At 35.6% G+C, this 21,940-nt stretch overlaps 2 protein-coding genes across 5 annotated transcripts in view; one reads left to right on the top strand and one right to left on the bottom strand.

Moving 5' to 3' along the window:
• Positions 1 to 21,940, bottom strand: part of VMP1 (vacuole membrane protein 1) — a 132,228-nt gene that overhangs the window by 85,849 nt on the left and 24,439 nt on the right. For all 3 annotated transcript variants that reach the window (XM_045490657.1, XM_045490656.1, XM_045490655.1), the window contains exons 2-5: positions 21,773 to 21,874; positions 19,081 to 19,216; positions 14,368 to 14,458; positions 13,002 to 13,112 (exon numbers count right to left, since the gene is read on the bottom strand). In XM_045490657.1, coding sequence (XP_045346613.1) covers positions 13,002 to 13,112; positions 14,368 to 14,458; positions 19,081 to 19,216; positions 21,773 to 21,848 — 414 coding nt within the window. In that variant the 5' untranslated portion in view covers positions 21,849 to 21,874. The remainder of the gene's footprint in view (positions 1 to 13,001; positions 13,113 to 14,367; positions 14,459 to 19,080; positions 19,217 to 21,772; positions 21,875 to 21,940) is intronic.
• The window catches only part of PTRH2 (peptidyl-tRNA hydrolase 2), a 57,878-nt gene that overhangs the window by 4,931 nt on the left and 31,007 nt on the right, over positions 1 to 21,940 (top strand). The gene's annotated exons all lie outside the window — the stretch shown is intronic.

Here is a 21,940-nt window from a genome sequence, read left to right on the forward strand (position 1 = left end):
ATAAATGGCACATACAGTATACAAATGGCTCTTTAATCATCTGCTTGCCTTGTAACTTGGTGAATAATAATATATGTGTGTTAAGGTGCATGCCTGAGATATATTTCTCATCAAGTACCAAAGTTCCTGTTTTTGTTAGCCCGGTTGTTTACAGAATTATGAATCATATTTTTCTAGTAATGGGAAGTAATTCTAAGGTGGCTACTGAAATAACCCATCACTTCTCCCAACTGTTTTTAACACTCTAAACTTAATCCATAAATTACTTACTTCTCATAATGAATGCAATGTTGTAAAAACCAGTATTTAATAGCTGTACACATTAACAATTACTACATGAAATTAGAATTAAATCTTACTGTCATCAGGCAACTCATTTGGAGGCAATTCCCCCACTTCCCTTTTCATGCAAAATTCATTCTTTTTCCCTCGATGGTTTTCTAGACCACTCAAGCACTCACACAACTATATTCTCTTATAAGCCATCACGTTAAGTCTAATATTATGACTGGAAGAGAGAAATGATAATATTTTTGGCAAATGGATGAGTCAAATGCATATGTCTTATAAAAATCTTTAGAAGATGGCTAGCTCACTAAGGCTCCCAAACTCAATATGCTTCTTCTAATGAACTACTGTCACCTTGTGAGTTAGAGCAAGGCAAACTACAGCTTGAAGATCAACGTGTTTCTGTGAATAAAGTTCACGTTCCTTTACATATTGTCCTTTGATCATTTCTCATTGTAATAACAGATCTGAGGAGTTTCAAGAGAAACTGCATGGCCTAAGATATTTATTATATGGCTCTTTACAGAAAAAGAGTGGACCAATGAGATGTCTGGCCCTGATCAGACCATTTAAGGTGGAAATACGAGGTTATTAACATCAGCAACATTCCCTTCATTAAGTTGTTTTTACTCTGGGCATAATTTCCACTAATAGATAAGCACTCCTGGATCATTCATGTTCTAAATCTTCTGAAAGGAAATCTGCTACATGCTTAAGACTAAAAGAGATTTGTTAATGGATTTCTGGAAATTAATATCCAAGAGAAGAGTGCTTAGAAGGCGCAATCTGAGAAAAATCTGCCAGCCACAGAAGCCTTTTTACATCTGATCTACTTATTAAAAAACATGAGTAAAGTAAATGAATGAAATCAGTAACCTGCACTACTTTCCAGGCAAAATTTGCTCATGAAATAGACATTACACAAAGGAACAAAAAAATGCCTAAGAAATAAAATAGGCAGAGAGCAGTTTACAAATGCTATTTAATTTCTATTTTGTTATTTAGTTAGGATTCTTTTCTTATATAAAAAAATAACATATCTTACTATAGATATACGAGAGACCATAAGCATGCTCATAAACACTAAGTAAAAAAAAACAAAAATCACATTTTAAATCATTATGCCTGGTGTTTATCTAAATTCAATGCAAAGAGCATATTACAATGTTATTTATAAAGCAGAGAGTAGATGTAGTTTTATTTGCTGGGGAAATAAAACAGAGGCTGTAGTGGTATTCAATATAAAACTATTATGCAAAATAAGAAAAAGCTATAGACAGATTAGGTCATTTTTCATCAATAGTCATACCCTTCCTACTGTCTCTGCTTTAGATCAGGTAATTACTACCTCTCACCTGGACAATTGCCTTCTAACTAGACCCCTTATTTTTAGTTGCTTCCCCACCAAATCTATCCTCCACAATGCTTTCAGAGTTATGTTCCTAAACCACATGTTAAAACTTGTTTGGAAAACTCTTTGTGACACATAAAACATAAACTCCCTACTGACATTTAAAGCTTTCCACAATTTGGCACCAATGTATTTTCACACATGGGTCTTCTTTCCATTTCCAAGATTTCCTACTTTCATATCTGACTGCCTATCCCTCAATAAACCCATCTTCGTGAACTTTTCCTATTCTTTCTCCAAGAGAATTCCTCCCCATTTTAAGAGGTCTTATAACAATTTATGAATATCACTATGAGAGTATTTATATTTGCCATAATGTCCTGCAGTATATGTATTTATGTAATATATATCTTCTGTTCTATATAATGAATTCCTTTTTTTTTTTGTAATTCACATAGTATTTCAGAGTGTTTTTTTGCACTAATTAAATGTTCAAACTTTTTGAAGTGAACTAAAATGAATTACTACAGTGATGACTTTATGAAAAAATTCAGTTTTTTGAGAATATATAAGACAACCCGTTTGTTCTCAGTCTTAGTTCGAAAAAGCCTCACAAAAATGAATGTTATCTAAATGAACACTTTCTGATTTTAGGAAGTAGTTAGATGCCAATTTAAAATAACTATAGCAGGGGTGCCTGGCTCAGTTGGAAGAGCATGCAACATCTTGATCTTGGGGTCATGAGTTCAACCCCCATGTAGGGTGTAGAGAGTACTTAGATAAATAAAACTTTAAAATGACTATAAAATTGCAAAACAAAACAGTATATGTACTAAAACAGAACATTTAAATACAGCATATACAGGAAAGTCCATTATACATACATCTTAATGAGTTATTACAGCACAAGTATCCTCTACCTAGGTCAAGAAATAGAAACATACAACAGAGGGACCTACCCTACTGGTTGTTAAGGTTGATTACAAAGCTAGTGTAATGAAACTTTTTTCAATTGGTCTGTCAATTTCTACAAACTTTGATATTGCACTGATTCTGTGGATAAAACTGGGAGAACTCACAGCCTTGCAATACTGTATCTTCTAATCCATGAACATGATATTCCTTTTTATCTAGATTTTTCTGCTTCCAATAATATTTTACAATTTATGTAGAAGTGAACCATATCTTTTATAAGAGTTATTCCTAGATTTTTGCTTTTTTTAATAAAATGCTATTATAAATAGAACCTTCTAAAAAATTTCACTGTTTTTTACAGTATGTAAAAATACAATTGTTATATATATATTGACCTGGCATCCAACAATTATACTATACTCCCCTATTAATTCTCCAAGTTTGTGGAAGTTATGTCCTTCTCTTGGTAGTTCTGCCAAGTTTTGCTTTTTATTTGTTTTTATTTTTATTTTTCAGAGTAAGCTCTACGTCCAATGTGGAGCTTGAACTCATGACAGAGATTTAGAGTCACATGCTCCACAGACTGAGCCAGCCAGGTGCCCCAAGGTTTGCTTTTTTTTTTTTTTTAATGTTTATTTATTTTTGAGAGAGAGAGAATGCATGCAAGCAGGGAAGGGGCACAGAGAGAGGGAGACAGAAGATCTGAAGCAGGCTTTGCACTGACAGCAGCAAGCCCGATGTGGGGCTCAAACTCATGAACCATGAAATCATGACCTGAGCTGAAGTCAGACACTCAACCAACTAAGCCACCTAAGCGCCCCCCAAATTTTGCTTTTTATATGTTGAGTATATAAGATAAATACAAATATAACTGTTATAACTTTCTGGTGAATTAATCTTTTATTATTAAGAACTGATGCATTCTATTAACACTTTCTGCCTCATACTCTACTTTGACTTCAATATAGGTACATAAGCTCACTGACATTTCGCTCATCTTTTTCCATCCTTTTACCATTAATCTTTGTGTATTCATATTTTATGTATGTAGTTTGCATACAGCAAATAGCTAAATATTTTTTTACATTTATCTGGACAATAGAAAGTGATATTTATTCCACTTACATTTATACAATTATTGATATATTTGGGATTTAAGTCTACCACTGAATGCTTACTAATCATCCTATTTATGTTCGTTTTGTCCTTCCTTGCCTTCTTTTGGTTTGGCTTTTAAAAAATTACTCAATTTTTACCTGCCCTTATTAGCTTGATTTTTATATATTTTTCTAGTGCTTACCCTAAAGATTATAAAATAAATCCTTGCTTATTAAAGTGCTATATAAATGAATATCTTGCCTTTAACAGAATACAAAGGCCTTAGAATAATTATTCTTCAATAATTTCAATTATTCCACATCTGATTTGTAGATGATGTATTTTATTCTCTCTGTATTTTAATCTCTTAAGACTATCATTGGGGCACCTGGGTGGCTCAGTCGGTTGAGCATCTGACTTCAGCTCAGGTCATGATCTCACAGCTTGTGAATTCGAGCCCCGCATCAGGCTCTGTGCTGACAGCTCAGAGCCTGGAGCCTGCTTCTGCTTCTGTGTCTCCCTCTCTCCCTGCCCCTAACCCACTCACATTCTGTCTCTATCTCCCTCAAAAATAAATAAACATTAAAAAAAAAAAAAAGACATTATCATTACTGAGACATCATGACCTGAGCTGAAGTCAGACACTTAGCCGACTGAGCCACCCAGGCACCCTGATGTCAATCTTAATTTCAATTTACCCATATATTTACCCTTCTTATTTTTCATTTGTTCCTGAATCTCTGGGCTTCAATCAAGAAACACTTTCCTTCAATTCAAAGAATATCTTTTACTATTTCCTTTAGAGAATGTTTGCTGATGACAAACTTTCTGTTTTTTGGGTTTTTTTAGTATCTGTATTTCACACTGTTCACAGGATACTTTGAGTATAGAATCCTCTGTTGGTAGCTATTTTCTTTTAGCCCTTTATTTAAAGATACCATTCCACTGTCAGCTGTTAACTTCTCAACAAAATCCATGACAGCAAGAAATCAGTCTTACTGGAGTTCTTTTGAAGACATCATGGTTTTTTTCTCCATTTCTTTTTGTTCTGGACATTTTTCTCTTGCCTATTTTGCAGTTTATTAGTCCTCTCTTAGGTATATCTACTGAAAGTCCATTAATTGAGTTCTTAATTTCAGTTACTATGTTTTTTCAATTCTAGAATTTCCACTTGCCTCTCTTTTATAGACTCTAATTCTCTGCCAAAATATTCAAACTTGTTTATTACCTTGAACACACTGCTTTAAATTTTTTTTTTATGTTTATTCATTTCTGAAAGACAGAGACCGAGCACAAGCAGGGGTGGGGCGGAGAGAGAGGGGGACACAGAATCTGAAGCGGGCTCCAGGCTCTGAGCTGTCAGCACAGAGCCTGACGTGGGGCTCAAACTCATGAACCGTGAGATCATGACCTGAGCCAAAGTCAGAGGCTCAACTGACTGGGCCACCCAAGCACCCCCACATTGCTTTAGATTAATACATGTATAATAACTTCATTAAATGGATCCCCTGTGGATCTGTTTCTATTATTTCTTTGTATTGACCAAATTAACTTGTCTCGTCAGATACCTGATTACTTTTGACTGAGTGCTAGACTTATATATGAAAAAAATATGGAATTAATGTGAAGCCTAGAATGATTTTATTTTCCTCTAGACTTAAGATGTAAGCCTGAGCTTCAGTCTCTGTAAGGGCTAATTTATATCTAATTCATCCTTACCTTTAAAGTGTGGCTCCTTAGGGTTCCAATCCAAAGCCTGCAAGCTTATCAAAGCATATCATTTGCCAGTATCACCTGTCTAGGTTTCCTCTTTAACATTACGGTTGCCCTTATAATTCTTTGCTCTTTTTTTTTTCTCTATGATACCTTTAGGCAGACTTTTTTTTTTTTATTTAGAAACAGAAATCACACACACACAGGCACAAGTGAGAGAGGGAGAGCAAGGGCTGTCAGCACAGAGCCCAACATGGCACTCAATCCCAGGAACCATGAGATCATGATCTAAGCTGAAATTAAGAGTCAGATGCTCAACCCATTGAGTCACCCAGGCACAGGAGTTTTTAAATTTTATCAACCTGTTAAAGATACTTTCATGAGAGTATTGATCTAAATTGCCTAATCTATCATCACTGGAAATGAAACAATTATCAGTGGTTTTTATGCTATGACATACTGCTGTATTAAAATCAATTGTGGGAGCACTTGCAGAAATGTGGATGGAACTTGAGTGTATTATGCTAAACGAAGTAAGTTAGTCAAAGAAAGACAAATATCATACGATTTCACTCTTATGTGGAATTTGATAAATACAAAACAGATGAACATAGAAGGGAAGGAAAAATAAAATAAAAGCAGAGAGGGAGGAAAACCATAGGAGACTCTTAAATACAGAGAACAAACTGAGGGCTGCTGGAGGGATTTTGGGTGGGGGAATGGGCTAAATGGGTAATGGGCATCAAGGAGAGCACTTGTTGGGATGAGCACTGGGTGTTATATGTAAGTGATGAATCACTGGGTTCTACTCCTGAAACCAATACTACACTATATGTTAAGTAATTTGAATTTAAATGAATAAATAAAAAATACAGGGGCACCTGGGTGGCGCAGTCGGTTAAGCGTCCGACTTCAGCCAGGTCACGATCTCGCGGTCCGTGAGTTCGAGCCCCGCGTCAGGCTCTGGGCTGATGGCTCAGAGCCTGGAGCCTGTTTCCGATTCTGTGTCTCCCTCTCTCTCTGCCCCTCCCCTCCCCCCCCGTTCATGCTCTGTCTCTCTCTGTCCCAAAAATAAATAAGCGTTGAAAAAAAAAATTTTTTTTAAAAATACAAAAATAAATAAAAAATAAAAATAAATAATAAACAAAGGGTGTGAGAGTCCTATGCAAAGAAAATTTTAAGACTTAAAAAAATGTACAGCACCTGTGAGACATTTTATTAAATTCTTGGAAGAATTTAAAAAATCAATTGTGGGAAATGTTGCTTATAATTTCTTAACAGTAACAGCTAAAGTGTGTAAAATGAAATGACTGCCTTTTAAATAAAATCATAGTAAGAATAATGATAATAGTAGTAGCTATCATTTGAGAACCTTATATATGCTAGCCAGTGAGCTGAAAAGTGTACATGTGTTATTTCATGTACATGTGTTACTTCATCATTTCAATAACGTGTTATTTCAATCTTCAAAACAGCCTTATGCAACAGGCATCATTCCCATTTTCAGCTGAATAAAATAAGGTTTAAAAGTTAAGAAACTTGCCAAATATCATAGTAATATTTGACTCAGCATTCAAACCGAGCTGTTTGACTCTGCATATGCCCTATTACCTCTCATGATAGGAATGAAAGATTTCAGTCCCATAACAAAATCACCTTCAATTACTTGCATATTCTTGAATAATAAAGAAAATAATGGAATTATGGCATTATATCTGAAACTGGGCACGCCAAAGTAGTATGTCCTGCCTGCAAATATTTATATCACAATAGAAGGAAAAGCTAATAACTGTTAAACTAATTAATGAATATGGAAAACTATTAAGAAAACTTATTTTCATTCACGTGCATTATAGTTATAAATACAGATAAATAATAGAATATGCCTCTATAATCTAAGTAGAGCTACTTAAAGGTTTCATATTTATCTAGAACACAACTTGCAAATATAGCGGTTACATTGGTTGTATTAGCAATGCCACCTAGTGGCAGCCAAAGAATAGACAGACATAGGAAAAAGTTCTAGAAGAGTGGTTCTTAAGTTGCTATGCATTAGTCTTTGGAGAATCTTAGAAGTCCTTTTTGCCAGAAAGATGCATATTTTGTAGACACATAACAACATGTATAGTGTTTCAGGAAATTAACAGACAGACCTCTTGAAGCCCATTTGTTGACTATTACAATGAATGGAACAAACCAACTAACTCAGAGGCACAACTAACCTCCCTTGACCCTTGAGAAAAAAATCCATTCACTTTCCCTTCCCTTACTCTCTGGTTAGTAATCATTATTCCTACATAAATAGCATCTAACTTCTCCTTTGTGGCTAGATACATGTTCTCTGAAAACTACTAGATTTCCACTGTTTTCAAATCAGTTTACAAAATCTGATGGTAGCCCAAACTAGTCATTTTTCCCTATTGATTTTCATTAAATTTAATGTGGATCAAACAACTATTTTTACTTCTGATGTTGGAAGTAATGAGGACTTTCAGGGCATCTGAATTAAGTTATAACTTTTCAAATATATCTAAAATATAAATAAATTGTTTACTGACAAACTTAAAAATCAAGACTGTTTCTCCATTTTATTATTTTTTTAAACTTTAAGTAGGCTCCATGCTCAACGTGGGGCTCAAATTCATGATTCTGAGATCAAGAGTTGCATGTTCTACCAACTGAGCAAGCCAGACACCCCAAAACAATTTTTCAATTTTAAGGGCAGACAGACAGGTATCTAATATTCTAGGAAATATAGTAACCCTTTGAGATGATCATTTAGTTGTACAATGAATTATAATGAACTAAGTGAAACTTCCAAAAGAGGTAATTTCCATATTGAGAAGAATCTAATTGGGAAATTTTGTCTATTTAGGAAAAATTTTTCTAGTTCATTTTTAAGCCATGACTTCCAGTCAAGAGTACTGTAATGAAGAATGAATTAAATCTTTTCCTTTTGTTAAATTTGGTTTCTTTTTCATCTATTTTACTACAAATTATTATCAAAAGGATAGTTAAATTTCTGACTGCATTACTCTCCTAACATGGTCACTTGTTTTCTTGCCTGAGGAGTTACATGTTGTATATGGAAAATGTGCCAGTTTCATTGGTACAAAAATATATGACATTAGAATGTTAATATCACATCCCTAAGTGAGAATAAAGGCTCATAAATGAAGGGAGGTATAATTAGGACTTTCCAAACACAATTACATTTCACAGATACAAAGCAAAAGGAGTGGCCATCTATAAGGATAAACTCTGTTGACCATCTGTCGCCAAGAAAATGTTAAGTTTTTAAAATAGGGACACCCAGGTGGCTTAGTCAGTTGAGTATCCAACACTTGATTTCAGTTCAGGTCATGATCCTGTGGTTCATGGGTTTGGGCGCCCATAGGGCTCCACACTGACAACTGCCTGGGATTCTGTCTCCTCCCTCTCTCTCTCTGCCCCTTCCCCGCTCTCTCATTCTCTCTCTCAAAATAAATAAAAATAAACTTTAAACAGGCTTGGGATTCTCTCTCTACCTTCCCCCTCTGCCCTCCCCCACTCACTCTGTCTCTCAAAATTAACTTCAAAAAAAAAATATAGATATATATATATATATAACAAATTATTTAGAATAGCTTCTTAAATATCACATATCAAATTTTTATTTTTTATTTTATTATTATTTACTGTGTTTATTTTCGAAACAGAGCGTGAGCAGGGGAGGGGCAGAGAGACAGGGAGACACAGAATCCGAAGCAGGCTCCAGGCTCTGAGCTGTCAGCACAGAGTCGAACGCAGGGCTCAAACTCATGAACTGTGAGATCACGACCTGAGCCGAAGTTGGATGCTCAACCTACTGAGCCATCCAGACATTCCACAGATCAAATTTTAAACCTTTATTTGATTCTGCTTTGCTTCTGGTTTCCTGGCTATTTTTCTCTATTCTAGAATGCCAAAATTTACAAGTGGACAGTCTTATTGATGAATTTTTTTCTTCCACATCTGCTACCCTATTGGTTATTGACTATCAGGTGAAAAAAGACATATATAAATCCAACTACACGACGTTTTGGAAAAGCCAAAACTTATAGAGACAATAAAAGGATCAGTGTTTATTAAGGTTTCACTGGTAGAGGGGAGGTGGAAGGCAGGATAAATAGGTAGAACAGAGGCAATTTTTAGGGCAGTAAAACTATTCCATATGATACTATAATGGGGGGTACAAAACATTATGTATTTGTCAAAACCCACAGAACTGTAAAACAAAGTGAACTCTAATACTAATAATAGGTTTTAGTTTATAATGTATCGATACTGGCTCCTCAATTGTAACAAGGGTACCACCCCAAAGTAAGATGTTAATAATAGGGAAACTATCGTTATGTTATACATCTGAAACTAATATAATATTTTATATCAATTATACCTCAATAGAAAACAACAACAACAAAAAACAGGAGAACCTGTGTGTGTGTATAAAATGGTACGTGGAAACTTTTTTTTTTCCTCAATTTTTCTGCAACCCTAAAACTGGTCCAAAAATAAAGCCAGAAAGAAGGGAAAGAAAGGAAAAGGAAAAGAAAAAGGAAGAGGAAGAAGAAAAGAAGGGAAAGAAAGAAAGAATTCTTAGTCCTTTACAAATTTCCCTTCTTTCTGTCCAACCACTTGTACCAGCAACCCACCTGGATCAGGTGAAAATCTCATGTACCTTGCAAGATAATTATAACATCCTCTTAAATTTCTCTTTTCAGATACTTATAATATGTACTCAATAAACAACTGAATATAAAACTGTTTTCTATTCAGTTAGTGGTATCAACTCAAGTAAAAAACCAACAATTATCTTTGGCTCCTTTCCCCATAATTAAACCATAACATCTTTGTGATTATACTAGTAAAATTTCTCTAAGATTTGTCCCGTTCCATCCCAATGCTGTTGCCACTCCAACCACTCTTCTGAAATATTTAAAATTTATGGCATCTTTTGTTTTCATTCCACTTGATTGCTCTCTGCAAATTCTTTTTTGTAAATATCCCCTCCTCTCCATACTGCCTGCTACCTCCATGGAAGTCTGTGCCTTTCAGAAGGATTATCATAACTGCCCATCTTTTTTCTCTCCCATTTTCAATCTATCTCCCACACTACAGCCAATATTATATGTTTAAAATGCAGATCTGGTTATTTTACTTGTATTTAATTTTAGCGCATTTAAAGTAATTCTAAATGCTACTCACAAACAAAAATCAAATTTATTTAGTGCTGAAAAAAGTGGCCTGATCCACTCTGCACTCGTTTATTATCATCAGTGATAATGCCACAAAACTTTTATACAGCTCTTACCTATAATGCAACAGTTTCAGATGTTCCCTAATTAAATCTTCATACTTGCTGAACTAATATATATAGTATTTACTTTAATGAGAGAGTATAATACCTTCCCTCAAATAGCCATTGAAGAGTTTCTTCTACACTTGTGAAAAGTCTAACCACATTCCATTAAATCTGCACTCTGATCCCCCAGCAGAAGTAACTAGTTAATTTATGGAAGCAAAGACTTGATTTTTCACTCAAATGAATTTTATAATAATTATTGATTATTTGTATGTTTCTAAAACCTTTACTGGATATCAATGGAACTAAAATAATAATGTTTTCACATCACGACATTTTATAAATGTCACCTTATAAAGGTTTCTCATGGATATGAAAAGAAACAGGAAACATGTAACTTCCTTGTTTCAAATTTCTTTACCCTAACTTATTGTGCAATTTCTACATTTCATTAGAATCACTTTTAAGATTCAGCAGAATCTGCTACCTGGGTTGCTTTTTAGATACTTCTAAATTAATCCAGTGCTACAAATTAGTTCCTTAATCTGGTTTCCCAAAGAATCTCAGAAGAAAGATTTAGAAAAGAACAGACTGGTAACCTATAACCTCTAATTCCTTCTTTTCTCCTCTCCCTCAACCTCAAATATAGTATTATATGTCTAAGAATTTAGTTATTAAAGAAACACTGATATGGATTAGTTCTCTGGGATTATGTCCCTATTTGGGACTAAATCAGCGAGCAATCATGAACAGAATTCTAAAATTCCAGATTTTAAACTCCCATAAACTTGGAGAAGTTATGAATTATAGATTCTCAAATTATTCTTCAGACCATTAATTTAGCAGCCTTCTGAAAAATCACTCCTTAATACTTACCATATCTGCTTCTGAAATGAATTCATTGAAACATAAAGATTGAAAACGTTTGCTGTGTTGAACTTTATTCAGGAATCAGTACTGCTGTGACAACTTTTCACCTGTCTTTCCCCAATCAAGATCAGGCTTTTTTCAAATATGGAATTGTTTTCAATTCCTCAGCAAAAGGAATAGAGTGAAACAAGAGAAGAATCCAGGGCACAAAATCTGATGAGCACTCACTCCTCAAGTCCATACTTACATGACCGTGAGAGTGCCATTTAAATTCTGTTCCTTAGATGTCTTGCTCATCACCCCCTGGTCCTAGCTCTGCTATTACTTCAGTACATTTGTTAATGTTTAAAGGAAAACCTATCTTTTATCTCCCCATTTTCAACTAAGTAAAACAGTATTTTTGAGGAGGGGTACATTTTATACTTTGATTTAAAAGGATTTAAGAAAGCTTTAAGTTCGACATGTGTTATATATACTTCATTAACTACATTCAGTAAGAATACCAAAAATGACTATCCAGGTGTATGCATGTGGTACTTGAGAACATGAGGGAAGACACCATTTCTCATTTGCTGATTAACAGAGAAAGCAAACTGTTCAAATTAATTCTAAGCCTTACATGAAATCTTGTGCATTTAAAGAACTTCAGCTGGGGCGCCTGGGTGGCGCAGTCGGTTGGGCGTCCGACTTCAGCCAGGTCACGATCTCGCGGTCTGTGAGTTCAAGCCCCGCGTCAGGCTCTGGGCTGATGGCTCAGAGCCTGGAGCCTGTTTCCGATTCTGTGTCTCCCTCTCTCTCTGCCCCTCCCCCGTTCATGCTCTGTCTCTCTCTGTCCCAAAAATAAATAAACGTTGAAAAAAAAATAAATAAATAAAAAAATAAAGAACTTCAGCTATTAAAATGACCATTGCATAAGCAAAAGAACCATTATTCCAAAACCTGGAAGGAACATTTCCTGGCTGAATTAATGTAAGTGAACAATCTCATTTGCCCAAGGGTTTTTCCCTCTTCTCTTTTTAAATCCTCAACCCAAAAGGAAAAACAAAACAATTCTAAATCAAACTTAAAAACACTGATTTGAGGATTAGAGTGCTTCTAAAATGCAAAGGTAGATAACTAAAAATCTTAGGATTTTAATTCCTGAAGTACCAATTAAAACATCTCTTTCGGGGCGCCTGGGTGGCGCAGTCGGTTAAGCGTCCGACTTCAGCCAGGTCACGATCTCGCGGTCCGTGAGTTCGAGCCCCGCGTCGGGCTCTGGGCTGATGGCTCAGAGCCTGGAGCCTGTTTCTGATTCTGTGTCTCCCTCTCTCTCTGACCCTCCCCCGTTCATGCTCTGTCTCTCTCTGTCCCAAAAATAAATAAACGTTGAAAAAAAAAAACAAAAAAACAAAAAAAAACAAAACATCTCTTTCAATCTTGCTTATTAAAAGTTATTCTTACCAGATAAAGGAGGAAGGTGTGCAGCCCTGTTCCAAGCCCAACAGAAGACAAAATTCCTAAGCCTATCCAGTAGGCATACAAGAGAAATTGTTTCTCTATACGTTGCACATACTGAAAAACAAAATGGATGCAGTGGGGGGGAAAAAAAACTTGTTAAGCAAAAATACATTATTTATCACCTACAATCAAACTAAAACAAACCAACTAAAATGAGTTTCTAATAGGAAGAAAGCATTAAGAATAAAAATTCCTTGAAGAGGCCTAATTCCTCGTATATGTGACAGCAGAGAGACAAAAAATTCATCTAATTAGAATACAGATCTTGTTTTTAGACCTTTAAAGTCCTAGTATTGTGAATGACATTTATAGGAAAAATGCAAATTACTAACATGATTTAACTATGAGAATAAAAGTTTTAAAGGTATTTAAAAGTTACAAAAACTTTAAGAAAGCATCATAATAAACAGTGGTAAGAGTGGGACAGTTGTTCACATATTTGTGAACGGAATATATTCTTCTTAATCAAAGTACAAAAACGGAATACAATTATTTTTGTATATTTAAGACCGAGATGCTTTTCAAACAAGAGCAAACTGAAGTCCACTGAGCTATGGACTTGTTGGAAGCATTCCACATATTAGATTCTAGACTCTCACACTGGCAATTAAATTCTTCAAACCAGTTCCTTACAAACTCTTAATGGCATACATATGTTTCTTCAAAATAGCTAAAAGAAATGCATTTAAAATTATAAAAACTTCTCTGAAATTAGAGGTGAACTGTTTTAAAATATAAAACAATACTACTTTAGAACCATTTCCTATTAGAATACATTAATGTTTTGCTATTTTTAACCAAAGTTTTGACTAAACACCATCAGGAAAGTTACATTGAATCCTTGAAAATAAAAAGAAATGATATATGCCAAATATAAATGCTCAGCAGCCATGAAATGCCACAATATTTTTAATATTTGATCTTTTAAGACATTAAGATATCATTTATGATATAAATGTAAAAAACAAAACCAAATCTAAAAATGTGGAGGGCAGAAATTTTATCAAATCCACAACAGTCCCATTTTGAAACTGTTTGGGATTAGGGAGGGTACAAGAATAGAAACAGAGGGGTGTCTAGATGGCTGAGTTGGTTAAGCATCTGACGCTTGATCTGGGCTCAAGTCATGATCCCACAGTTGTGACATCGAGCCCCGTGCCAGGTTCTGTGCCGGCAGTGTGAAGCCTGCTTGGGATTCTCTTTTTCCCTCTCTCTGCCCCTCCCTGGCTGGTGCTCTCTCTCTCTCTCTCAAAACAATCATTAAAAAAACCAAATAAAATGGAATAGAAAGAGTTGCTGAACCTCTTACCTGTTGATGTGCTCCTTCAACACAATACGTAGCTATAAGTACAGCAAGCAGCAATAAAAAAGATACCACAATGCTTTGACGATGCCATAATCTTAAAAACAAAAATAAATGAAATATCTCACAGTCTCATTTTTAGGATTCAGCACTCCCAAAACAATTTCTTGTTGAAGCACTTAGGTTGTTTAGCACAGCTACAGAATGTTTTTTGGGGTTAAACTCTTGTCCTTAAACATGATGGTCTCTTAGGGTACAGAAGGAGGCCAAGAGCAGATACATTGTATAGAACACCCAATTTCTTTTTTATCATAAACCCTATGGTAACCTTTCCCTTACCCAAAAGACTGATCTAATATAATGAAATATATATATAATGAAAAGAGCGCTGGCCTTCAAGTTAGAGGACCTGGATCAGAGTCCCTAAGTATTACACTTTGAGTAAGATGTTTAACCAATCTGATTCTATGTCTTATTTTTAAAATCATAATACAGTTGGGGTGCTTGGGTGGCTCAGTTGGTTAAGTATCAGACTCTTGGTTTTCCCTCAGGTCATAATCTCACTGTTTGTGGGATCGAGCCCTGCACTGGACTCCTTGCTGTCAGTGCAAAGCCTGACTGGGATTCTCTCTCCCTGTCTCTCTGCCCTTCTCCTCTCTCTCTTCTAAAATAAATAAACAAACATTTACAACTAAATAAAAATAAAAATAAAACAAAATAAAATCATAATACAGTTTACCCTTGTACAATATGGGTCTGAACAGTGCAGGGACTACATGTGGATTTTTTACAGTACAGTACTGTAAGTGTATTTTCTCTTCCTTATGATTTTCTTAATAACATTTTCTTCTCCCTAGCTTACTATATTGTAAGAATATTGTATATAATACATATAAGGTACAAAGGCTTCTGGTCAAAAGTAGGCTATTACTGGGGTGCCTGGGTGGCTCGGCAGAGCATCCAACTTCGGCTCAGGTCATGATCTCACAGATCATGGGTTCGAGCCCTACGTCGGGCTTTGCACTAACAGTGAAGAGCCTGCTTTGGATTCTCTGTCTCCATTTCTCTCTGCCCCTCCCCCACCTCTCTCTCTCCCTCTCTCTCTCTCTCTCTCAAAAATAAACATTAAAAAAATTTTTTTTAAAAAGTAGGCTATTACTAGTTAAGTTTTCTAGGAGTCAAAATTTACACACGGATTTTCAACTGTGTGGGTATTGACACCCCTAATCCCCATGTCATTCAAGGGTCAACTGTAATCATAAACTTGTTTTACTGCTTTCACAGAGTTGCTTTAGGGATCAAATGAACTGAAAAATATTACAAAATGTTTAATAAACTGTATGTACAATAAAAATGTAAGATACTATTAAAAATAATAACTTGGGGCATTCAGCTGGCTCTGTCAGTGGAGCATGTCAGTGGAGCATGTCGTGATGTCAGGACTGTGAGTTTGAGCTTCACGTTGGGTGTACAGTTTACTTAAGTTAAAAAAAAAATACAGGCATCCAACTCGGCAAGGAGGAAGTCAAACTTGAGAAAATTCTTTGCAGATGACAGGATACTCTATATGGAAAACCCAAAAGATTCCACCAAAAACTTGCTAGAACTGATCCATGAATTCAGCAAAGTCGCAGGATATAAAATCAATGCACAGAAATCGGCTGCATTTCTAAACACCAATAATGAAGAAGCAGAAAGAGAAATCGAGGAATTGATCCCATTTACAACTGCACCAAAAACCATAAAATACCTAGGAATAAACCTAACCAAAGAGGTGAAAAAGCTATACACTGAAAGCGATAGAAAGCTTATGAGAAATTGAAGAAGACATACAAAAAAAATGGAAAAATATTCCATACTCATGGACTGGAAGAACAAATATTGTTAAAATGTTGATACTACCCAAAGCAATCTACATATTCAATGCAATCCCTATCAAAACAATACCAGCATTCTTCTCAGAGCTAGAACAAACAATCCTAAAATTTGTATGGAACCAGAAAAGACCCCGAATAGTAGGCAAAGCAACCTGAAAAAGAAAACTGAAACTGAAAGCATCACAATTCCAGACTTCAAAGTTGTAATCATCAAGACAGTATGGTACTGGCATAAAAACACTTAGATCAACGCAACAGAATAGAGAATCCAGAAATGGACCCACAAACGTATGGCCAACTAATCTTTGACAAAGCAGGAAAGAATATCCAATGGAATAAAGACAGTCTCTTCAGCAAGTGGTGCTGGGAAAACTGGACAGCAACGTGCAGAAAAATGAACCTGGACCACTATCTTACACCATACACAAACATAAACTCTAAATGGATCAAAGACCTAAATGTAAGAAAGGAAGCCATCAAAATCCTCCTGGAGAAAGCAGGCAAAAACTGTTTTGACCTCAGCCACAGCAACTTCTTACTCAACATGTCTCCGGAAGCAAGGGAAACAAAAGCAAAAATGAACTACTGGGACCTCATCAAGATAAAAAGCTTCTGCACAGCAAAGGAAACAATCAGCAAAACTAAAAGGCAACCGACAGAATGGGAGAAGATATTTGCAAATGACATATCAGATAAAGGGTTAGTATCCAAAATTTATAAAGAACTTACCAAACTCAACACCCAAAAAACAAACCATCCAGTAAAGAAATGGGCAAAAGACATGAATAGAAACTTCTCCAAAGAAGACATCCAGATGGCTAACAGACACATGAAAAAATGCTCAAATCATTATCAGGGAAATACAAATCAAAACCACAATGAGATATCACCTCATACCTGTCAGAATAGCTAAAAGCAACAACTCAGGCAACGACAGTTGTTGGCAAGGATGCGGAGAAAGAGGAAGCCTTTCGCACTGCTGGTGGGAATGTAAACTAGTGCAGCAACTCTGGAAAATTGTATGGAGGGTCCTCAAAAAATTAAAAATAGAACTACCTTACGACCCAGCAATTGCACCACTAGGTATTTATCCAAAAGATACAGGTGTGCTGTTTCCAAGGCACACATGCACCCCATGCAGCACTATCAACAACAGCCCAAGTATGGAAAGAGCCCAAATGTCCACGACAGAGGAATGGGTAAAGAAGATGTGGTATATATATACAATGGAGTATTACTCAGCGATCAAAAGCAATGAAATCTTGCCATTTGCAACATTGTGGATGGAACTAGAGTGTATAAGTCAGAGATTTTTGCTAAGCAAAATCAGTCAGAGAAAGACAAATATATGACTTTACTCATGTGGAATTTAAGATACAAAACAGAGGAACATAAGGGAAGGGAAGCAAAAATAATATAGAAACAGGGATGGGACAAAACATAAGAGACTCTTAAATATAGAGAACAAACTGAGGGTTGTTGGAGGGGTTATGGGTGGAGGGATGGGCCAAACAGGCAAGCGGCATTAAGGAAGATACTTAGTCAGTTAAGCGTCTGACTTCAGCTCAGGTCATGACCTCCCAGTCTGTGAGTTCAAGCCCCCCATCAGGCTCTGTGCTGAGAGCTCAAAGCATGGAGCCTGCTTCAGATTCTGTGTCTCCCTCACTCTGCCCCTCTCCCACTCACATTCTGTCTTGTCTCTCAAAAATGAATAAATGTATTTAAAAAAAAAAAAAAAAGGAAGATACTTGTTGAGATAAGCACTGGGTGTTATATGCAGGGGATGAATCACTGGATTCTACTCCTGAAATCATTATTGCACTATATGCTAACTCACTAGGATGCAAATTAAAAAATAGTCATAATTAAAAAACAAAAAAAGATGGGGCACCTGGGTGGCTCAGTCAGTTGAACATTTGGCTTTTGATTTTGGCTTAGGTCATGATCCCAGGCTCATGGAATCAAGCCCTGCGTTGGGCTCCACACTGAACATGGAGACTACTTGGGAATCTCTCTCTCTCCCTCTGCCCCTCTCCCCAACTTGCATCCATGCTCTCTTTCTCTTAAAAAAAAAAATAAAATTAAAAAAAAAATAATAATAATAATAATAATTTGGAAACCAAGCTCAAAATGATAAGGCATGTAAAAGTTCAACTTGTTCTTTATGATATCTGAAACAGGCCTGATAAGTACTAAATTTAAAGATACAACACATTTCCAGGGCAGAGTCCTCTTTCACTGGCTGAAACTGTCAGTAAAAATGCCATATATCCTGAACTCTGTCCTGCTAAAGATTCAGTGTGTCTGGTGTACACAGGCCTAAGTTCTCTTAAAGGTAAAGCCAGAAGAAAAAAATCTTGTTTCCTATGTTAACCTTTGTGTAAAAGATTCAACATGAGACAGAAGTCAATTGCAATAATCTAGTGAGCAAATAGCAGTATGTTCCCTATTTTTCTTGAAACTATAGAAAGGAAAATAAATATATTCCTAAAACATTCTAAATTTTGGGGCGCCTGGGTGGCTCAGTCGGTTGAGCATCCAACTTTGGCTCAGGTCATGATCTCACAGCTCATGAGTTCGAGCCCCACGTCAGGCTCTGTGCTGACAGCTCAGGGCCTGGAGCCTGCTTCTGCTTCTGTGTCTCCCTCTCTCTCTGCCCCTAACCCACTCACATTCTGTCTCTCTAAAAAGTGAATAAAAATGTTAAAAAAAATAAAAAACAAAAATAAATAAATTTAACTAATTCATATGGAAAGAGCAGGAGGTAGAGAGTAGGAGATTGTTAAAGATTTCTAAAATTAGTAAATAAAATTTATTTAAAAGGTAATGGAAGACTCTTTACTTTGAGGTCCATTCCTTCAAGATTACTAGGATTTCCAGAGAAAAATACTGCAAGGTAATGAGTGGCTGTCTCCACAGGACAATATTCTGCCTCTCTTCCCGATCCCTCCTCTTCTTTTCATTCATTGAAGAAGGGTCTGAAAAACATTAGTGCAGAAGTTAAAAGAGAATGTTCGCTTTTCCCAATCACTTTAAAAATTCACCTACTTTCCCATATCACATTTGAAGGACTGCATACAAACCTCAAAAAATAAGCAATGTGATTCACGTTATGATATGTCTGGGTTAGGTGATTCTGCTCTGCTCTGAGGACTATTTTAGCAATTATTGTCAGGACACAAGTTACTTTTCTTGTACACTACTGGGATACTAAGTTAGCCCACCTTCCATGAAAGGTGATTTAGTATCGCATCACAGAGCAAAGTGGTTTAGAGCTCAAAATGGGACGGCAAACTACTTGGTTCCAAATCTTGCCTACAAGTCATGAGACAGCAGGCAAGTTAGTTAACCCTTCTATCTCTCAGTTTTTTCTTTTCTGAAATGAAGATGAACGTAGTACTTAACTTCTTTAGGGTCATCACAAAGATTAAATGAGTTAATATATGTGAAGCTCTCAGAAGACTCTGACAGTAAGTGTACAAAGTTATTATCAAAATTACAAATGCACATACCCTATAACCCAATAATCCCATTTCTAAGAATGATTAGGTATGAGGTGATATGTCTTTTGTACAAGTTTATTCAATGCAGTGTTACTTGTCTTGGCAAAAAATTATAAACAACCTAAATGTTAACGGAAGACGGAGGAGTGGTTAAAGTATGTATACTGATACAATGGAATACTAAGCAGCCATAATGAAGACTACAGTTATAGCACAATCTCTAGGAAATACAAAGTTAAAAAATACCACAGGACAGGACAGTAAGTGTGTCATACTGACATTAATTTTAAATTCCAAGGGGTTAGGCGGCAGGGGAAGAATATATAAATGTACATGCTTATTGAGAGAAAGGAAAGAAAAAACAACATGCAAAAGCTACTATTGTGAAGTTACTTCACACTAATGTGAAGAGACTATGACATATGCATGCTTATCTCTACATCCTGAAATTTTTGGTGCAATGATATAAAATTTATCAGTAATCAGAGTAACCTGAAAGTCAGATAAGTGCTGCAAAATGTGCCCTGCAAGGCAATGTAGTGATCAAAACACAAAAACTACTATTTCAGATAGCTTGCACTTCTTCCAATGTAAGAGAATTTCTATAATAGAATATTACCATGCTGGGATATTATTTGCAGTATGTTTAAGATGTCAAACAACTACAAATCAAGAAGAAAACCATTATAATTAACAGAAGTGAAAAAGCCTTCATTTCCTTTAAACACATGAAGGAAAGTTCCTACTTTAACCACCTATATAAATAAAAGCCATAGTTTCAGGGCTTTCAGGGCCTTTTATTATTATTATTTTTTTTAATGTTTGAATAAGTGTTAAATATACTGAAATTTACTACAAATTCCAAATTTGGTTAAAGTATAAATTTATTTGTTGCAAATGAAAATTTTAAAATAAACCCACAATAGGAGTGCCTGAATGGCTCAGTCAGTTAAGTGTCCGACTTCAGCTCAGGTCATGATCTCACGGTCCGTGGGTTCAAGCCCCACATCGGGCTCTGTGCTGACAGCTCAGAGCCTGGAGCCTGCTTCAGATTCTGTGTCTCCCTCTCTCTCTGCCTCTCCCCTGCTCACGCCCTGTCTCTCGCTGTCTTCTTCCAAAAATGAATAAAAAAAAACATTTAAAATAAAATAAAATAAACTCACAATTATCACATTGACTTTTTGATAATTGTACATTTAGGATTAGTGTAATAAGTAAATTTACAATCTACTTCTAAAGTTACAAAATAGCATGATAACACTGAGCACCAAACAAAGCCAAATAAATACTGACCACAGCATAAGATTAACAAATAATAACCTTGTACCAAGAACACTGGTGATGAAACTATGGCTAGGCTGCTTCTGCTATCACTGTGAAAATTCACCATATCGGCCCGGACCCATAAATTTCATTTACTAAGAGGGGTAAAAAAAAGATAATTACTGTAGTCCCCCCCTCATCCGTAGGGGACATGTTCTAAGATGCCCAGTGGATGCCTGAAACCAGAGAGTACTGAATTCTATATATAACTATGTTTTTTCCTATATCTACATAGTTATGCTAAAGTTTATAAATTCGACACAGTAAGACTGACAGCAATAACCAATAATAAAATAATTATAAAAATATAGTTTAATAAAAGTTATATGAATGTAACTTTCTTAAAATATCTTATTGTACTGTCCTTCTTCTTGAGATTATGTGAGATGATAAAATGCTTATGTGATAAGATGAAGTGAAGTGAATGATGTAGGCATTGTGACGTGGCATTAGGCTATTACTGATGTTCTGACAATAGATCATTCTGTTTCTGGACTGCAGTTGGCCATGAGGAACTGAAACTGTGGAAAAACAAAACACAGATAAGAGGCAGGGGGGATTTCTGTAATGTTATATAAAATATATAAGAATCTCACATACTTATCATATATTAACAAAAGACAGTAAATATTAGATATATTTCTATTTTACTCCACTGAAAAGGATATCATTTAAACCTGTAGATCTTCTCTCTCCAAATCACCATACCTGTGAAGTTTCCATTATATTGTTCCTTGTTCATTGCTACACGTCTCTGGTCACAATTTTTTCCATTCTCTGCCATTTCATAGATCAGTAACTCTTGAGGAGCTAGTAAAGCAAAATAAAATCCAATGACATGTTACATACCTCTGCTTTGCATTTATGACTGAATAA

This window comes from Leopardus geoffroyi, chromosome E1 (assembly GCF_018350155.1).
Source record: "Leopardus geoffroyi isolate Oge1 chromosome E1, O.geoffroyi_Oge1_pat1.0, whole genome shotgun sequence".
Classification (NCBI taxonomy): domain Eukaryota; kingdom Metazoa; phylum Chordata; class Mammalia; order Carnivora; family Felidae; genus Leopardus; species Leopardus geoffroyi.